Source organism: Narcine bancroftii, chromosome 12, assembly GCF_036971445.1.
Source record: "Narcine bancroftii isolate sNarBan1 chromosome 12, sNarBan1.hap1, whole genome shotgun sequence".
Taxonomy (NCBI): Eukaryota; Metazoa; Chordata; class Chondrichthyes; order Torpediniformes; family Narcinidae; genus Narcine; species Narcine bancroftii.
This window is the reverse complement of record NC_091480.1, coordinates 91,416,697-91,435,617: the sequence shown is the minus strand read 5'-3', so window position 1 is coordinate 91,435,617 and position 18,921 is coordinate 91,416,697. Positions and strand designations below refer to the sequence as shown.

Genomic DNA, 18,921 nt, shown 5'->3' with positions numbered 1-18,921 from the left:
CTCATCGCCCCTTTTTAAACAACCCACTATCGTGGTGTCATCAGCAAATGTGTAGATGCCTGAGCCACACAGTTATAGGGGTATAATGAGTGTAGCAGGGGGTAAAGTACACAGTCCTGTGGTGCTCTGGTACGATGGGAGATTATGGAGGCAAGTCAGCAAGAAAATCCCATTTCACTAATTGACTGGAGATTTTTTGAGTAAGTTACAAGGCGGAGTGGAGGAGAACAAGTGGATGAAATGCAAACTAAAATACAAATATGGGTGGCAAATTGGGATCATAAGAAAGCAAAAGTGTTGGAATTACACACATTGTCTTCGAGATGAGTGTGGTGGAGTGTAGTCACTCACCTCTTTTCTGAATGCAGATTCGCTAAGAGTGTGCGGAGAAAGAGGCAAAGGTCCTGGTCACGGTTCATCCCCAGTAATAGCATGTCAAAGGACTTTCTGATCTACGGGCTGCTCCTGGCGACATACAGACATCCAGAACTGCTTGAATACCATCAAACTCGGTGAAATGCGCCCTTTGGTCTGCCCGAAACCTGTTGGTCTTTCAGAACACAGAGATGTCAATGCTATCGAGCATCTATTTGTAGAATCATTTCTAGCAACCACTGCACGTAGAAATATTTCCAAACCTAGCTCCTGAAAGACCTGAACAATTAATTTTACTTGGTTGTTAGAACACTTTCATGGGCATTTTGTCACCATCTCCTTTACTTTGAACAGGTAATACTAGTAGTAATGAGACAAAAAAAGGTTGTGGTAAAAAGGCATAAAGGAATTTTACATGGTTTCATTAATCAGTGGTTCCAAAATAACAGATTCATTCAGAAACTGTAATTTGTTGTCATCTTTCCAATTGATAATTTGCATTATTTGTTCCTGTTCTGACCCTTGGGCAATTTTTCTTAATTTATACCTTTATTGTACGCCAAAAGTTCATTGGCACTAATCCTACTCCAACCCATTTTAATTCTCCCCACATTCCAGTCAGCGCCCACCTGCCTAACTCACCTACAACCTGGGACAATTTACACTGGTCAATTCACTTGCCCACCTGCATGTCTTTGGGATGTGGGAGCACCTGGAGGAAACCCACCTTTCACACTGCCAACCCTTCTCTTTCTTTGGCTTGGCTTCGCGGACGAAGATTTATGGAGGGGGTAAAAAGTCCACGTCAGCTGCAGGCTCGTTTGTGGCTGACCAGTCCGATGCGGGACAGGCAGACACGATTGCAGCGGTTGCAAGGGAAAATTGGTTGGTTGGGGTTGGGTGTTGGGTTTTTCCTCCTTTGCCTTTTGTCAGTGAGGTGGGCTCTGCGGTCTTCTTCAAAGGAGGCTGCTGCCCGCCAAACTGTGAGGCGCCAAGATGCACGGTTTGAGGCGTTATCAGCCCACTGGTGGTGGTCAATGTGGCAGGCACCAAGAGATTTCTTTAGGCAGTCCTTGTACCTTTTCTTTGGTGCACCTCTGTCACGGTGGCCAGTGGAGAGCTCGCCATATAATACGATCTTGGGAAGGCGATGGTCCTCCATTCTGGAGACGTGACCCATCCAGCGCAGCTGGATCTTCAGCAGCGTGGACTCGATGCTGTCGACCTCTGCCATCTCGAGTACCTCGACGTTAGGGGTGTGAGCGCTCCAATGGATGTTGAGGATGGAGCGGAGACAACGCTGGTGGAAGCGTTCTAGGAGCCGTAGGTGGTGCCGGTAGAGGACCCATGATTCGGAGCCGAACAGGAGTGTGGGTATGACAACGGCTCTGTATACGCTTATCTTTGTGAGGTTTTTCAGTTGGTTGTTTTTCCAGACTCTTTTGTGTAGTCTTCCAAAGGCGCTATTTGCCTTGGCGAGTCTGTTGTCTATCTCATTGTCGATCCTTGCATCTGATGAAATGGTGCAGCCGAGATAGGTAAACTGGTTGACCGTTTTGAGTTTTGTGTGCCCGATGGAGATGTGGGGGGGCTGGTAGTCATGGTGGGGAGCTGGCTGATGGAGGACCTCAGTTTTCTTCAGGCTGACTTCCAGGCCAAACATTTTGGCAGTTTCCGCAAAGCAGGACGTCAAGCGCTGAAGAGCTGGCTCTGAATGGGCAACTAAAGCGGCATCATCTGCAAAGAGTAGTTCACGGACAAGTTTCTCTTGTGTCTTGGTGTGAGCTTGCAGGCGCCTCAGATTGAAGAGACTGCCATCCGTGCGGTACCGGATGTAAACAGCGTCTTCATTGTTGGGGTCTTTCATGGCTTGGTTCAGCATCATGCTGAAGAAGATTGAAAAGAGGGTTGGTGCGAGAACACAGCCTTGCTTCACGCCATTGTTAATGGAGAAGGGTTCAGAGAGCTCATTGCTGTATCTGACCCGACCTTGTTGGTTTTCGTGCAGTTGGATAATCATGTTGAGGAACTTTGGGGGACAAACAAAGTTTTCAAGCTTTGTTGGGACCAAGGTAAACTGCCTCAGGATCTTCGTGATGCCACCATCATCACCCTGTACAAAAACAAAGGCGAGAAATCAGACTGCTCAAACTACAGGGGAATCACGTTGCTCTCCATTGCAGGCAAAATCTTCGCTAGGATTCTACTAAATAGAATAATACCTAGTGTCGCTGAGAATATTCTCCCAGAATCACAGTGCGGCTTTCGCGCTAACAGAGGAACCACTGACATGGTCTTTGCCCTCAGACAGCTCCAAGAAAAGTGTAGAGAACAAAACAAAGGACTCTACATCACCTTTGTTGACCTCACCAAAGCCTTCGACACCATGAGCAGGAAAGGGCTTTGGCAAATACTAGAGCGCCAACCCTTCTAGGAAGCGGGAAAACCTAGTAGGCATGCTGCACCATGATTAACTTGGTTAATCGGTAGCCCGGCATTTTAAGGGGAGGGATCCACCTCTGGCGACAGTGTGAGAGCAGGTTGTGCTTTCACACTGCCTTTAGGCGATTAGTGAGTTAACTCAGCCAGGCTCCCCAACCAAGTGTCAGAGCCTGGTTGAATTTAACTTGCCCTGGCAAGTTGGGTCTTTTCACACCACGCAATTACCAGGAAGGAACCGGTAAATTACCCAGTTCAACCCACAGTGAGAACGTGCAAACTCCACCCAGGCAGATCTGGAGGATACGATCAAGAACTGCAAAGTAGGGACTTGGCCAGCCGTGCTGCTCGAGAGGTGCTTCACCTGCCGCAGAGTTCAGCATAGAGCTGGCAGAGGAAGGACTCAAGGGGCGGAGAAGTTTGGCAAGACGAGTGTGTTTTTTTTAAAATCAACCTCCACACTACAATCAGTTGAAAGCAGCAAACATGATTTTGTGCCCTATCAAAGGGGAAGAGTGCTGGATTTGGAGTCTTTTAACAAAAGAAATGCAGAGACAACTAAATTCTTTTGAAACAGCATTCCACAGGCCCTTCCGACCCATGAGCCTGTGACGCCCAAATACCCCAATAAACCAACAACCCCTGCACATTTAGGAGGGTGGGAGGAAACTGGCATGTCCAGATGAAACCCACAGACACAGGGATAATGTGCAAACTTTTTACAGGCAACGCCGGATTATTTCATTGATCATTTCATGGTTAACTATTCTATTGAATTAAAGAACAGTCTTAAAGTTGATGGATCCTAAAATTTAAAGAACTCCTTATGAACAAATCACGTTTGTTTCAAGCTCAAGTCAGTTCAAGCAAGATGGAATGATGCAAGGATTCTGACGCATTTCCAAATCCAGAATTTTTATATTTTTATTACTTTTCACTTGAAAACACCTTCACATCTCAACAGTAAAAACTCCCGGAAACTACTCGGCAGTTGTAGCCGTGGTATGACTGAATAGCATCGAGTTCCAAGATAATTCCTCAATGAGCAACGGGCAAGATGTTGAAGAGAACGTGGCTGGTTGGTCATCTGTAAAATGGATTCGTAGAAAGCCTTGTGCTCCTGGAAGAAAGCAAAAAAAAAATTATCTAACTCAGTGAATCTTGAACATTCAGTGAATTTGGGGATGTCAAAAATGGGAGGGTGTGAACATTGATTTTGTTAAACTGACATTTCTACTTTAATTCTGTTTGCTGACCTATGCCTGTGTGAAAATGTTTTTTTTTGTTCAAATATTTGTCCAAATCACTTTATAACTTTTTAACCAGTGTTAGTTAGAATAGTTTAGGCTCTATCATTTAAAAGCAAAATAACTTCAGATGCTGGAAACAATAGGCAATAGTGCAGGAGTAGGCCCTTCAAGCCAACACCCCCATTCACTGTGATCATGGCTGATCACCCTGCCTCCTGCCCATATCCCTCCACTCCACTATCTTTAAGAGTTCTATCTCTTTCTTGAAAGCATCCAGAGAATTGGGCTCCACTTCCTTCAGAGACAGAGCATTCCACAGAACCACAACTCTCTGGGTGAAAAAAGTTTTTCCTCAAGTCCGTTCTAAATGGCCTACCTCTTATTCCTCCCCACCCCCCCCCCCCCCAAAAAAAAACATCAGGAACATGTTTCCTGCCTCTAGTGCTTCCAATCACTTAATAATCAAATGTTTCAATCAGATCCCCTCTCAACCTTCTAAGTTCCAGTGTACATAAGCCGAGTCGCTCCAATCTTTCAACATATGACATCCCGCCATCCCGGAATGAACCTCGTGAAGCTATGCTTAACTCCCTCAATAGCAAGAATGTCCTTCCTCAAACTTGGAGGCCAAAACTGCTCACAATACTCCAGGTGTGGTCTCAACAGGGCCCTGTACAACCACAGAAGGACCTCTTTGCTCCTATACTCAACTCCCCTTGTTATGGCCAACATGCCATTAGCTTTCTTCACTGCCTGTTGTACCTGCATGTTTACTTTCAGTGACTGATGAACAAGTTCCCCTTTTCCTAAGGGCACCATTCGGATAGTAATCTGCCTTCCTGTTCTTGCCACCAGAGTGGATAACCTCACATAAAAATGCATCTGCCCACGCACCCAACCTGTCCAAGTCACCCTGCACTCTCATAACATCCTCCTCACATTTCACACTACCATCCAGCTTTGTGTCATCTACAAATTTGCTAATGTTACTTTTAATCCCTTCATCTAAATCATTAATGTATATTGCAAATAACTGCGGTCCCAGCACAGAGTCTTGAGGTACTCCACTAGTCACCGCCTGACATACTGAAAGGGATCTGTTAATCCCTACTCGTTTCCTGTCTGCCAACCAAATTTCTATCTGTGACAGTACCCTACCCCCAATACCATGTACTTTCATTTTACCCTCTAATCTCCTACGTGGGACCTTATCAACCTGAAATAAAAATGGGACTACTGAAATGTTCAGCAGTCGGGCAGCAGCTTTAGAGAGATTAACAAACTTTTACAGCCATTATGGACACCCATTTCTCTCCACAAAAGTTTCATATATTTTAAAAAAAGATGCCCTCAAGGTGAGACCAATGCATCTGTAGAGTGGGCATCTCACACATCTGAATTCTGCACCCAAAAATAAGATCTAAAGTAGGGAGATAAATTGAACTCACTTTTAATTCTTATGAAAGGTCTGAAAATGTTAACTGCTTTTTTACCCTCTCCATACAGATACTGCCTGACCTGCTGCATAATCCAGGATATTGACTTGACAAGTGTTAAGAAATTATTTTAAGCTCTACCTTTCAACTTCTAATAATTATATCGCATCCACAGTCGAGAGCTATTTTAGGAGTTTCAGCACCAAATTGTTTCCAAACAGAGGTTGTGAACCTTGTGTTTGGTAGAACCCTGTATCTCAGGAGGATAAATTCTTCCTCTGTATATTTAGGACCACAGATTTGCAGGATTTCCCCTGCTTTCTTTAGTATGTTTCTCAAACATGTGTTGGGCAGTTTATTTACACAAGAAAAGGGCAAGATGCCTAATCCTGGCATAGATACTGAGCATTGTTTTGATTTTTGTCAATGTGGAGTAAGGCTACCCATTTTTAGGGTGCGAATGACCAGAGTGGACCTAAGCCTTGTTGTGTCAAAAAGTTGTCATAACCTGTTACATCAGGTCCAAGGTTGAACCCCCAGTCTACAGTGAACTAGCTGTCAAAATGTTAGTTGTCTCAATGAGACCCCTCTCATTCTTCTAATTTCCAGTGAGTGAAGTCTGATCATTTCCTCGTGTGTTAGTCTTGCCATCTCCGGAATCAGTTTATACCATTGCAAATCCAGAATTTCTATGGATTATTTTAGCATCTAACAGGGGTTGAGGAAGAAAAAAAAGGCCCTTTCATGCCAGGCCTCCACCTGGAGGCTGGCTATAAGCACAGAGCACCTTTCATGTTGAGTGGTGCCTTGTAGCACCCTCTGGAGCTGATGGAGCCGGGACGACTGGTGCCGCCCACCGAGTTGACATTATTCATGCGCACCGACACGGAATGAGCCCTATAGGTATCATGGCAGCCCCGGAGCAGGCAAGACAGATGCTTGTGATGTTTCCAGGCAGAGATCCAGTGCACCCTCAGTAAAGCCATCAACACCCCACTCCTGTGTCTTAGGCCAACATCATCAGCCCCCCTCCGACCAGCCACAACAGTGGCATTACATTTGTGCAAGGCAGTGGAGCTACCCCTCTCCGAGAGCGATCACAGTCGGCGCCTTGGAGCTGGCCACAGTGCATTCAAGAAGGCAAGTCTCCCGATGCAAGGGCAGACAACCTCCGCCTTTACACTCGGGCTTTTTCATTGCATGAAAGGGCCGAAAGATTGCAGACATGTGATGAACCTACACAAAGATGAACTTTTATACTTCTGTGTTTGGAACATTGCCTTATTTGATCTTCAATAAAAGCATTAGCAAAAAACTAGACTGCTTTTTATAATGCTAAGCTTCATTTACTATTCATTATGGAGAGTGAAAACTAAGATTAATGCTGTTTTGGCATAATTACTTTAAACATACATTAGTAGTCCAAAATATACTCCAACTAAATTGCCCATGCTCAACGTGGAATGGAGCTATTTTATATTGGAAAGGCCTGTACTGTACATCTAAATTAAACTATGAAATTGCATTTACTGACTATAGGTCAGTGGAGAATCTATTTCTGGCTCATGAGCCTGTGCTGCCCCAATTACACCCACAACCCCCATGTTTGGGAGGGTGGGATGAAACTGAAGCACCCAGAGGAAACCCACGCAGACAAGAGGAGAACGTGCAAACTCCTGACGGACAGCGCCGGATTCGAACCCTGGTTGCTGGTGCTGTAGCAGTGTTACTCTAACTGCTACGCTAACCAAGCTACCCACCATGTAGAACATGAACTATTTAGTGATTTGTTTTGAACTTATTAACATGCGTTTCTCTGGCTACCATTTACTTTATTGGATACATCTTGCACTCATCGTACCACCACCCCTCCCCCCCCACCCATTCCCTACATACTTGCATATTTCTGGGGGGTACTGCTTCAATCCAAGAGTTGCCAAATGGAATGCACTGATAAGTATTTAGCACAACTTCCATCGTCTCAGGAGACACTGCACATTGCTTGAGAATCTGAAAGAGACAAACTTTGCAGCTTTATACATTTCCCCATTTGACAAGCATGAAAAATATGCGGCATTGGTTAATGCAATTTCATAATTGCTAAAGCGGTGAACATTTGGCCAAATTATTTAATGATTGGGGTCAGCGGTTCAGTCTCATTCTTTGCCTGCTGCAATCGATGGACCTAAAACAGCGTTTCCCAACCTGGATTGGAACCCCTGAATTCCGCGGAAAGGTGCAGGGGGTTCCACAGAAGAAATGTGTAGTAGTAACTAAAGCTTGTAATAACTGCTTTCATTTAATTTAAATTACTTTTCACCTGTGTTTCTACCTCCACACTAACAAAACAAAATGGCATCTTGAAGCACAGATGTCAGGCTTCAAGGCACCATTTTTAACCAATGAGACTCGGATTTCTTTTGGCACGAGGCTGGCCATGTTTTTAAATTGTAAACTTCCTCCTCCCCCCACCCCCCCCCCCTCACTTGCTCCCTTCTCCACCCTCTCACTGAGGTTGGTGTGGGACTGGTTATGGCGTCAGTGTGGGCACCATATGGTGTTGTTCAGGACCTGGACCAATAGAGGTGCCAGGGGCTACAGTATGTTTGCAGTTGGGGTCACCAGCAGAGGCGACAGTGGCTCCAGCACCTGGTCGGAGGGGACAGGGGTTAACGATGGAGCTGTTGGAAGCTCAAGCCTGTGGGCAGAAGGGGCCGGGATGCAAACCCACATCAGAGGCATCAGGAGCTCCACTAGCATCAGAGATGTTGGGAGATCCGGCCAGAGTGGGTTGGAAACCCGCTTCTGGAAAGTCGGTGATGGTGGGGTCTGGGAGGTTGGTGATATTTGTATTTGCAATTTGGTTAATATTCAGTTGAAACAAAATAATCAAATTCTGAAGAAATGGGATTTTGCAAGCACTGCTTCAAATTGCTTACTGTTTAAGAAAAATAACAATTTAAATTAGCCGGAAGTTGTTGCCATTCTACTTCCGGTCGTAACCACGGGGTTCCACAATTTCCAAGTGCTTCCCAAAGGGTTTTGCAGCTAAAAAGTTTGGGAAGCCCTGACCTAAAAGATCAAGATATCCTGAAACCTAAACTTAAGCAGTGAATAATCGAACACTGAAATACACAGGTTCACTCTCTGATTTGCTTATAGGTAAATGAGCCAGATTGTATAATTCCATTTACTTATTTTGAGAGAAATCAGCTAATGTTTATTCCAATATCTCCTACTAGAAATGCATGTATAGCCAACAGGTAAAATCTGGTCTGGACTTGATGAGAGAGTTGTTTCATATCTTGCCAGGACTTTGGGAGGTTTCCACTACATAATAACTATTTTGAGAAGTCCTATTAATTAATGACGGTGCATAGGTTACCGCAGCTAGCAAAGAAGCCTTTGGAAGAAAAAGGACATATGTAGATTTATATGGAAAATCTCCACGACAATTACACTGGACAACAATGATTTTGCTTCCTGAACACTTTTGGGTATATTTTGGGCTGATCATGAAAATCTCCTAAAAATATACCTATCCTGTGATAGGTATATCACATAGGTATATCATTCGGAGGTTCAGGCTCTTGCGAGATTGGGTTCCCGGCGTGTGATGGGGTCAGAGTAGTGGGGTGGTAGCGCAAGGCTTGGCAGTTGTTTTTCCTCCGAGTTGGCGTTTTCGACTGTGGCTAACAACATTTGAACTGAACTGTTGAATTATTAAACTTAATGTTTGAACCAAATTGTTAAACAATTAAACTCTGTGTTTGTACAGCCCACAAGTGACTACAACCATACTGCAGTTGTGATGTCCAGAAAGTGGGGGTCTTGAGTGAAACTGCATTCTGTAGGCTTAAATTGTCTCCTTCCAGAATTTTGCAGTCCAAAATAGGCCGTTTTGGATTGTCGGGGTCACCACTGCAGTCATTTGTGGGTTCTACAAGCACGGAGTTTAAATAAATCAACAGTTCAAATGTCATCAGGGCCGGTGCTAGGAATTGCGGGGCCCAATTAGAAAATTGATAGCGAGGCCTCTACTCTACAAAAGTCGAAATTGATGTTTTATATTTTGTATAGTATGCCAATCTTAGCCAAAAAGCATTTAATGCTTGATATACTAAATATTGAAAGACAATATGAAAGCTTTATTTTTTTAAATACAAGTTAAGACAATTACAGACATACTGTTTAAGCAGGTCTTTTAGAAACAAAGTTTTCTGGCTTTTTTTATTTGCAAAATCTTTCAAAATAATTTCAAAGTCAATGCCCTTTTCTATAGATGGCATCACCAAATTGTTTAGTCTCTTGTGAAATTGTTGACCGTAAGTATGTTTTAATCAGTTTTAGTTTTGAGAAACTTCTTGCGCCCGATGCAACTGTTACGGGCATTGTTAAGTAAATCCTCAAAGCAATAAAAACATTAGGAAATGCTGTGAATCAATTGTTTACTAACAGGTATTCAAACAGAGCTTGAGGCTTAACGACACTGAAGGGAAGAAAAGTTCTCAGAGCTTCAAGTTCTTCGGCCAACAGATAACCATCCACATCTTTAGTTGTTTCAGTAACTACCCCTCCATCAGTGCTCTCTTTTAGTATGCTGTCAGTTAAAGCTGCTTCAAGGTCTGCTGTGTATTTTCTTATTTCTTCCTTTTTTTGTAAGCTCTGAAAGTTATTTAAAAATCCAAATAATTTTACATGCCTTTTAAGCTGCTTAAATCTCGGCTCTAAAGATTGAATAGCTGAGGGACTGAACTCTGTGCTTCTTTTGGATCATCTAAAGCTTGATCTTTTGCCACATATGAAAACATTCTCTTCCTTCTATGTAGTTTTTTTTTCTTGAAATTGTTTAAACTCCAATGGTAATTCAACAGCTTCAGCCAATTCATTGCACCCATTAGGACATCATTAAAACCGCCCTCTCTATAAATTCTTAACCATGATAATAATTTTTCAAATGACTCCATGCCTTCATCAATGTCCTTTGTTTCACCTTGTAGTTCCTTGCTTACATAGTTAGCTTTAAAAAGTACTTCATGCCAAAATATCAAAAACTAAAAATTTGGAGTCTTTTAGGTGGTTTGCTAAAGATTCAGCTTCTGCTTTTACCTTGGGCTCATCTGTTATCTCTGATATTTCCACAAGTGCATCATATACTTCTCCAACATAACGAATAGCTTTAACACTATCAATCCGACATTCCCACCTTGTGTTGCTCAAGGGTTTCACTGATAAGCCAGGTACATGTTTGTTAAAAACTGCCCACTTAGTTGATGCAGAGAACAATATGTAGATCCTTTGCAAGATCCCAAAAAAATGTAATAGCATCTGGACAACACTTGGCTACATCTCCGAGTAAAAGGTTATAATTGTGACATGCACAGGGTACAAAGAAAGCTCTTGAATTATCCTTCAACAGTTGTGCTTGTACTCCAGATGTGTGGCCTTTCATGTTGCTACCGTTGTCATAGCCTTGGCCTCGAATGTCTTTCACCTCTAAATTTAATTCCTTCAGTGTTTTTAAATAATGTTTTATATAAATCTTCTCGTGTTACTTTCAACCTGCATAAACTTTATGAAATGTTCGTAAACACCTGAAGGAGCCAAGTTACCATCAGACACATATCCAATCGTTAGAGACATTTGATCTTGGTGACTCATATCAGGTGTGCAGTCTAAAACTCTGGAGTAGTACTTCGCTGCTTTTACGTGTTTCAGTATCTCATTCAAAACAGCTGTAGCCATAATGTCTAGTAGTTCATGCTGAGTATCTTTTCCTAAATAGTGATTATGAATTTCGTGCGTTTTGACTTTTTGCAAATGTTCTTCAAGAACAGGGTCAAACTTTCCAAACAGCTCAATAAGACCTAAAAGGTTTCCATTGTGTACAACTTTTTCCTCTGTTCCTCTAAATACTAGATTTCTCTCAGCAAGAAACTGTGCTATTGCTACTAGCCTTTTGAATATGTGCTGCCAGTGCTTTACATGTTCATTGACAATTATTTCAAGTTCTTTGTCAATTGTCTGTCCATTACAAAGTCTTTGGTGTGACTCCCAGAAACTCCATGTGGCTTCCAAATGGTTTTTAGAATTTTCATGCTCACACAACCTTGTATGAAGATTAGACCAGTTGTTAAATCCACTTGTTGATAATACGCTGGTTGAGTTCTTACCAAGAAGTTTACAACAAAAGCAATAAATTCTATCGGCAGACTGAGAGTATATAATCCAAGGTCTTTCAACACACTCCCCATTTGGAAGTTTCCTCTTACAGTGAAACTTTGAAAAACACAATCCTTTTTCATTTCATGGAAAGTTGTTCACTGGAATAGGAGGACCTTTCATTGTTAAATAAATCTCTTACATTTTGATTTCTATATGCTGGCCAGTTGGCTGGGTCATCATAAATGTTAATTACAACTGTACTCATGGATGATCCATCATTGCGTGATGTTTGGGCTTGGTCTTTTTCGGCTATAAGTGGACTTTCCGCTTTGGCACTGTCTTGGAGATCATCTTCAATTTGATTCACAGCTGCGTCATCCTTTTCTAACTTGTTATCAATTTCATCATTGAATTCAGCAACTGTAATTTGACGCAAGGATGTATTGTCATTTTCTGAATTGTTTTTGTTTTCTTCATCCTCAATACATGGGCGCTTCAAAGATGGAGTGACAAGGAATTTTGAGATAGCACTCCGAGTTTCATTTTCAACTACCTTAGCCTTGGCCAGTGCTCGTTTCTGGTTACACCCTTTGTCTCTATCCCTGCTTGTGCTTGCCATGTCAAATGACATACAAATTTTAAGCTGCTAATTCTCTGGGCTATATTTTTAAGGTAAAAAAGGTAAAAGAAGTATATTTTCAAATGTTTAGACTTAAAATTACACAAAAAACTTGACGTTAGCAATTTGTTATAAACTTGGACTCGACATCCCTGATAACATGTCTACGTTGTTCCAACAGTGGAACAATGTTGTCATCGTCGTTGGTACAATGTAAGAAACCGACGTCAATCCCACGTCATTTTGCTCGTTAGCTTTACGTTGTTCCAACGTCAGCTGCAGATCTTGGAACAAGGCACCCAACTCTCAACTTGTGAACGTCACCGAACAGCAAATCAAGTGACCGACTCTGGATTTGTTGAATGACGACAACTTCGAATAAGGTAAGAATTGCCTTTTGTTTTAAAGTAACGGTTAGGTCAGTTAGTTAGTTAAGGTTACATTCCAGAATGGGGGTAACGCACTTTAATTTTGCCGTTTTGTTTAGCTGATTTTCTAGTCAAATGTCTAGCGCTAGTTTCTCGCTAGATATTTGGCTAGAAAATGGGTGGAAAAATTGATGCGTGTAATGGATGAAATTTGCCCCCGAAGAAAACAATTTCCGCATGGTCAAGCTAAACTGCACCTGTTCCAGATCACTAAAAAGATGAAAGAGGCTATATTAAGCCCTGGCAGTGCAATAGCACAGTTAGTAACAGTAGCCTAGTACTATTCTGCTACTAAATCAAACCACCGCTAAATGATGAAGCACTGATAGAGGCAGGCCTTGCTAAGAATATCCGGATCTTGGTAAGATTAATAATCCCAAGATGGACAGAACATGCCCCAAGCTGAATAACTTTGTAAACCAGCTTGTAAAGATGGAGACTATAACCCCCACAGCGACTGAGCCTAGTAAAGCTCATCTTAAACTAATCTAACTTTGGGGTTTTTCATCTTTACAAGACCCGAATATCCTCACCAATTCCATCTACAATTGCCAACATTGTCAGAAATTCTACGCTTAGGCCTAGGCTCTTTACGTTCAGGCAACTGCTGAAGCCTAGGCTATAGGCTCGGCCCTAGGCTAGCATGACGCTATCTCAATCTCACATTAAAGTACAAGTTCTCTTATTGATTAGCCTAAAGCCTGTTTTGATCTTCAGCTCTGTTCATCAGCTCTGGAATACATCCATCTTACTGGGTCAAATGAATACGAAACATGAAATTTTTGGCTAGGGAGACAAAGGAGGCCTATAGCCAGTAGTTTAATCGAAGATATATTTCCTAAAAATATTTCACTGAGATAAGACGATCAATTAAGGGCAATAATTTCACGAGTTCACTGACAAATCCCTCAGTTTATAAGGCCTATGTATTATTATTTTCTTACCAGTTTAAATGAAGTCCATCACAGTTTTCTCTGCTCAAGGCCTGGGCTCAAACACGTGCGGGGGGGCCCCCCTTGAGGCACGGGGCCCAATTTGATCAAATTGGTCAAATAGGCTTAAAACCGGTCCTGAATGTCATTATCCATAGTTGAAAATATGTGCCAACCTGCTGACTCAGAGAGGAAAAAACAACTGCCCAGCTTCGCGCTACCAGTCCCCTGGTCTGACCCCATCACGGGCAAGGCCTGAACCTCCGAGAACTAAGTGGCGCAATCTGCCATACACGCACCTTTTTATGGATATAACCTATTTTTTGTGATTTTTCTGTTTTTAACATCCTTCGAGCATGAAGTGCAACAATGTCATTATAAATTAATTTTCTGCATTTGCACTTGGATTTCTTCCTTGCTGATCTCAATGCAGTGATGAACACGGTGAAAGGTTTCACGAGGACATTGTTACCATGAAAAGGTGGTATCAGGGCCACTGGAATCTATCAATGCTGGCCGACTATTGTCGGATACTGACACAAGAGGCATCAGATGCCGAAAATCAGTGGCAAAACATTTTTAGGTCAGTTTAACTAATGCAATGTATCAGCGTCATTATAAGATTAAACCTGCTAGATTCAATAAAAGTTAACTTAATGTTTCTTCAACTTCCTACGAGGTACAATAAATCTGAAGTTATCTTTGCGTTCAGCTTGAAGCTGTCTATCATCTCTTTTTTTTTTTCCAGGAAGCAAATCTTGAAAGAATTTGTTGTTCAGTGTTACCATTAAAATGCCAACCATACATACTAAATAATTACAACTTAACATGGTTAGCAAAATAAACCTGCGTGTAATGCCAGATTCACTTTCTGCCCAATGACTTGTGCAGACTGCAAGTGAATGGAATGCAAAATTAATGTCACACCCAGATTTGCTCGCCAGGTCTGTTGGTTCTCAGCTCAGTCATTTGTTTAACAGCACCATGACCCATCTCAAGCTTACAATTAGACAAAAATGCCAAAGTCCAGATACCTTAGGATCAATAGGATCTGCCCCATGATTCAGAAGCGATAAGACAATTTGCTCAGGATGGTAATTCAAGTGATCTTCAACAGCCAGTAAAATGCAGTCCATTGGTGTGTAGCCAGCACAGTTCTTAGCATTCACAGAAGCACCATGCATGAGGAGCAAATCCACAATGCCAGGGTGACCATTTCCACAGGCGTTGTGGAGAGGGGTGTGTTTCTTTTTCCCAGCGGTTTTCACATCAGCTCCACTACTGATCAGCAGTTTACAGACTCTGTAATATCTCCCAAAAGACTCGCGTTTTTCCATGTAAGAGCAGGCAGCGTTGAGTGCAGTTTCTCCTTCAAGATTCTTCTTGTGACTGTAGGCGCAGTAGTTCAAGTAAAGTTCGACATGTTCGACCAAGCCATGCTTTGCAGCCACATGAAGTGGAGTAACCTGTCTATCTCGTGTCTGCATATTAACTCTGGCATTGTGTTCCAGCAAGAGTTTAGCACACCTGAAACAGCCATTAGAAATAAAACTCAAGTGAGTCTTTGGTGGTGGATGCAAATATATTTAGGAAGCATCTAGACAAGCACTTGAACAACCAAGGCAGAGAAAGCTACGGACCAACGCGGACCGATGGGATAAGTATCAATGGGTGGCGAGAATATAGTGGCCGAAGGGCTTGTTTCTGCACTCAGTTATGGTTTGGAGACGGCAATGCCGGAAAAATGAACAATTACTGTCCTTGTGGGCGCCTTTTTAGACCGCAAGGACCTGAGTGCAACAGACCCGGTGGAGTGGATGACCGTCAACAAATTTTCCCGGTACGATTTACACCGCAGGCTTCCTCCAAATTCCTGCCCGTCCCCTTTTAGACTGCCTGGGTAGCGGCACCAGTTGCCCCGCCGACAGCGGTTCGAGGCAACACACCGAGGCACCGCTCTGCATAAAAGCAGCACCTGAGTATGGACCTCCACGAAGAGGTACATTTAACATTTTGATCCACCTCTGCAGCCGGCCCCCAAGTCATCGTATCCGGCAAGAAGACGTGCTTGATAAGGAAAAAAAACTGCACCCCTATTAAAAATTAGGTCACTGAATAATAAACGATTGAACTTTACTGAACATGACTAAAGTGGTCATCAAAATTGGAAAGATAAATATTACTTCTATTTGGTAATTAACTTTATTTGGGTAAAACAATGTTTTTACAGCATTTTCCTAAAGCCAAAAATGAACTTACAAAATGGTCTGGGGGCTGGTGCACAAATGCAGAGGAGCGTCACCTTCGTCGGTGATTGCATTGGGGTCGGCTCCAGTCTTCAGCAGAAGTTCGGCACAGTCGCTGTGTCCATTGGCACAGGCAGCGTGCAAAGGAGTGATCCCCCCCGATGCAGTCCTCGCGTCAGCGCCATGCCCCAGCAAGTGCCTCACACATTTGGTGTGCCCTCGCTGGGCAGCGATGAAGAGGGCTGTTGTTTGCTTCTGTTGGGAGGTAAGTGACCAAAGACCTGAAGCACAGACAGACAATCATTGCAAAGCTTTACTCAGCATTTCTGACAAGATCGCAAACAGTTCCAGTGGTTCTCAACCCTTTCTTCTGTGGAATCCCTTCCCACTGAGCACCATTTTCCTTTCCAATCACATACCACTTTAAGTAATTCCCGACTCAGCCCCGAGCAGAGGATACCACAGAGGAAGGGATTGTTCTGAGTGCGGATCGTCCATACCTAGTTCTGCGGACCAGCTCAGCTCATGGCTCAGCGTCTCGATGACCATATTGACCGTATCCCTGTTCTTGAAGATGTCCCTGACCTTGTCCAGATCCCCACTCAACAGAGCGTCATGGACAGAAGTGTCGCTGGAGACCTGGGGCCGTGTTCTCATCCCTCCGGGCACACCTCGACTGACAGGGGAGGTTTGCCCACGCCTGAACAAACCCCTCCTTCGCTCCTCCAGATCCTGCAACTCCCTCCGTAACCTCAGTGATCGGAGGGTCGCAGAAGTGCCGAGTGTGTCCCTGAACATGGTGTGAGGGCAGTGGCCGTCACGATTCACGACGGGGTCTTGCAGCCGATGACATTCAGACGACCTGTTAAAAAGCAAATCTTCAGTCACTCTTCCAAACAATGTTAAAACCCGACCGCAGGGCCAAGCATTGAGCTTTGCCCAGTGTGTGTGTGATGGGATAGTCTGTGCAGCTGGGATATAAACAGATCATGAACATAGCTGCTTTGAGAACGAGGAGGGCAGGTGCCAGGAAAGGATGTGCTTCGTCAAATGACTGAAGCACAGATTCTTCCTTCGACACACATCTCCATTAATTATTCACTAATGGTTTGCGCAAATAAACCTTCATTTGCAGCTGGAAAATGTAGAGCCTTGCACGTCATTTCAAACAATTCTACTCTTTATCCAGATTCAATCTCCCACTAAACCAGACATGCATTTATTTTTAGCCTCCCTCGGTATCTATGACAGGATAATTTAGTCTAAAATTATCAGTGTTCATTCCCTTTCTCTGCTATTCGGTGGCAACACAAGACATTGCCTTTCACCCTTTGGATTCTGGTCATTTTTAACCTTTCATCAGGCATAGTACGGACTGGGTCCATGGGTAAACCACAGTACGAACCAGCTGGTGGTTGAGTATAAAAGTCACGGAGAATGGGGACAGGGAGGATCTGCGCTGGTCTGTCGTCCCCGAAAAACCGGGACCTGGAGTCCAAAGGATGAAGTATTTCTGGATGTTGGTGTGTTGCGATAAAACCTGAAGCTACTTTCTGTATCACCCCAAATGAAAAGTTGTTGGAAGTCATTGTCAGTTAGGTGAAGTGATCTATATTGGACAAGGTTTGATATGAAGACATTGAAAAAGAGAATATAAAGTAGACGTTGCATTTTGTGCCGAATAACAGTTTTGTAAAAGAGTTGAAATAGTTGGTTTATAAACTATTACTTTTGTCAGATTGAGGGCCTAAATAAGTTAGAATGAACATCACTTCCAAAGCCATAACATTTCAAAATGCAGAAAAGAGAGATTTAGCTTATAAGATTTGCATTAAGTTGATGTGGCCTTAAATAATTCCACTAATTACTTCAATGCAATACCATGAGAAAGACATCATCCACAAAGCATCATCCAAATTTATATCAAGCCAAAAGTTTGGAACATTCTAGACCTTGGCCTAGGTATGAAGAATTTTTTTTTCTTCGAAACCTCTTTCCTTCTAAGATTGCTTGTGTGTGGTCATTGTGCAAGAGAACAGTTTCACCCACCGACAAAATCAAATATTGTGGACAGCCAGTAGGTGGAATTGTACCCAGGAAGATCAATAGCGTTAAGATGGGAGATGTAAACATGAAATGTAATGGGGCCTGAAAAGATAAACAAATACATTTGTTTAATGAATTTAAATTTAAAAAAAATCAAAACAATTTTATCCTCTCTATTTACAACCCGCTTCTACCCTCTCAGATTTCCCACATCAAGGTTTCATTTGCAGCAAACCTATCAAAACTGCCAGGACACCAGTACTCACCTTACCACTCCACCAGTCTCTGCATAAACAGCAAAAACAGGATGCCCCTTGCCCTCACCTACTACCCCTCCAGTTTTAGTAAAGTGTGATCAGTGATTAAAAGGCAATGAAAAGTCAACAAGCTGACAACAGGGTGCATTGTCTATGAAAATAAACTCATTATCAAACCTGGACTTTCAACTAGAACAATAATGGCCTTTGAGAGATAGATAATTGGAATAGAATCCATATCGACTCCATCCTCAATTTCTGAAAACAATCAAAATAACTCGTTAAGTGATTTTTTTTTAACAAGATACAGTTAAGATGATTATTGAAGGTTACAATACACACAAGAAACTTCATACATTGGAACATTTTTTCTTCTTCTTTGGCTTGGCTTCACGGACGAAGATTTATGGAGGGGTAATGCATACTTAAAGAGCCAGGACCAATAGGGGTATATTGCCTCACCCTAGAGGATAGAATTAGATTGGGGAGATATTTTTTGGCTGCCCAACATTCAGGCCAAATCGCCTCCTTCCCTATATTTTACTATCCTTCATGTCATGGTGTGGATAGCATCGGAGATTAAAAAGATTTTAATGTTTACTCTGGAGAGAATTTTTTTTCCCTTCACTCAAATCTTATCGTTGGCTTGTAAAAATAGATGATATCTGCTTCAAATATCAACCTTCATTTGGAAAGCAGTACGAGCCTTTTTTTTCAGTAGAAGGTCC

At 42.7% G+C, this 18,921-nt stretch overlaps 1 protein-coding gene across 1 annotated transcript; it reads right to left on the bottom strand.

The window, feature by feature from the left end:
- Positions 1–3,724: 3,724 nt before the first annotated feature.
- asb16 (ankyrin repeat and SOCS box containing 16) lies at positions 3,725–17,883 on the bottom strand. The gene is made up of 5 exons (XM_069904703.1): positions 16,391–17,883; positions 15,904–16,171; positions 14,679–15,171; positions 7,397–7,510; positions 3,725–3,934 (listed from the first exon to the last, which is right to left on the bottom strand). Exons 1-5 carry the CDS (start codon positions 16,686–16,688, stop codon positions 3,749–3,751), a joined length of 1,359 nt encoding a protein of 452 aa, XP_069760804.1. The 5' UTR covers positions 16,689–17,883; the 3' UTR covers positions 3,725–3,748.
- Positions 17,884–18,921: the final 1,038 nt, after the last annotated feature.

What these genes read in the sequence shown, in the direction of transcription:
- asb16 (XM_069904703.1), bottom strand. Translation starts at nt 16,688, where the DNA reads ATGTTCAGGGACACACTCGGCACTTCTGCGACCCTCCGATCACTGAGG. An exon ending in CAGATCCTATTGATCCTAAG is followed by an intron (nt 7,511 to 14,678) that starts GTATCTGGACTT and finishes TGTCTCTTTCAG; the next exon opens with ATTCTCAAGCAATGTGCAGT. An exon ending in TACCCCCCAGAAATATGCAA is followed by an intron (nt 3,935 to 7,396) that starts GTATGTAGGGAA and finishes GCTTTCTTCCAG; the next exon opens with GAGCACAAGGCTTTCTACGA.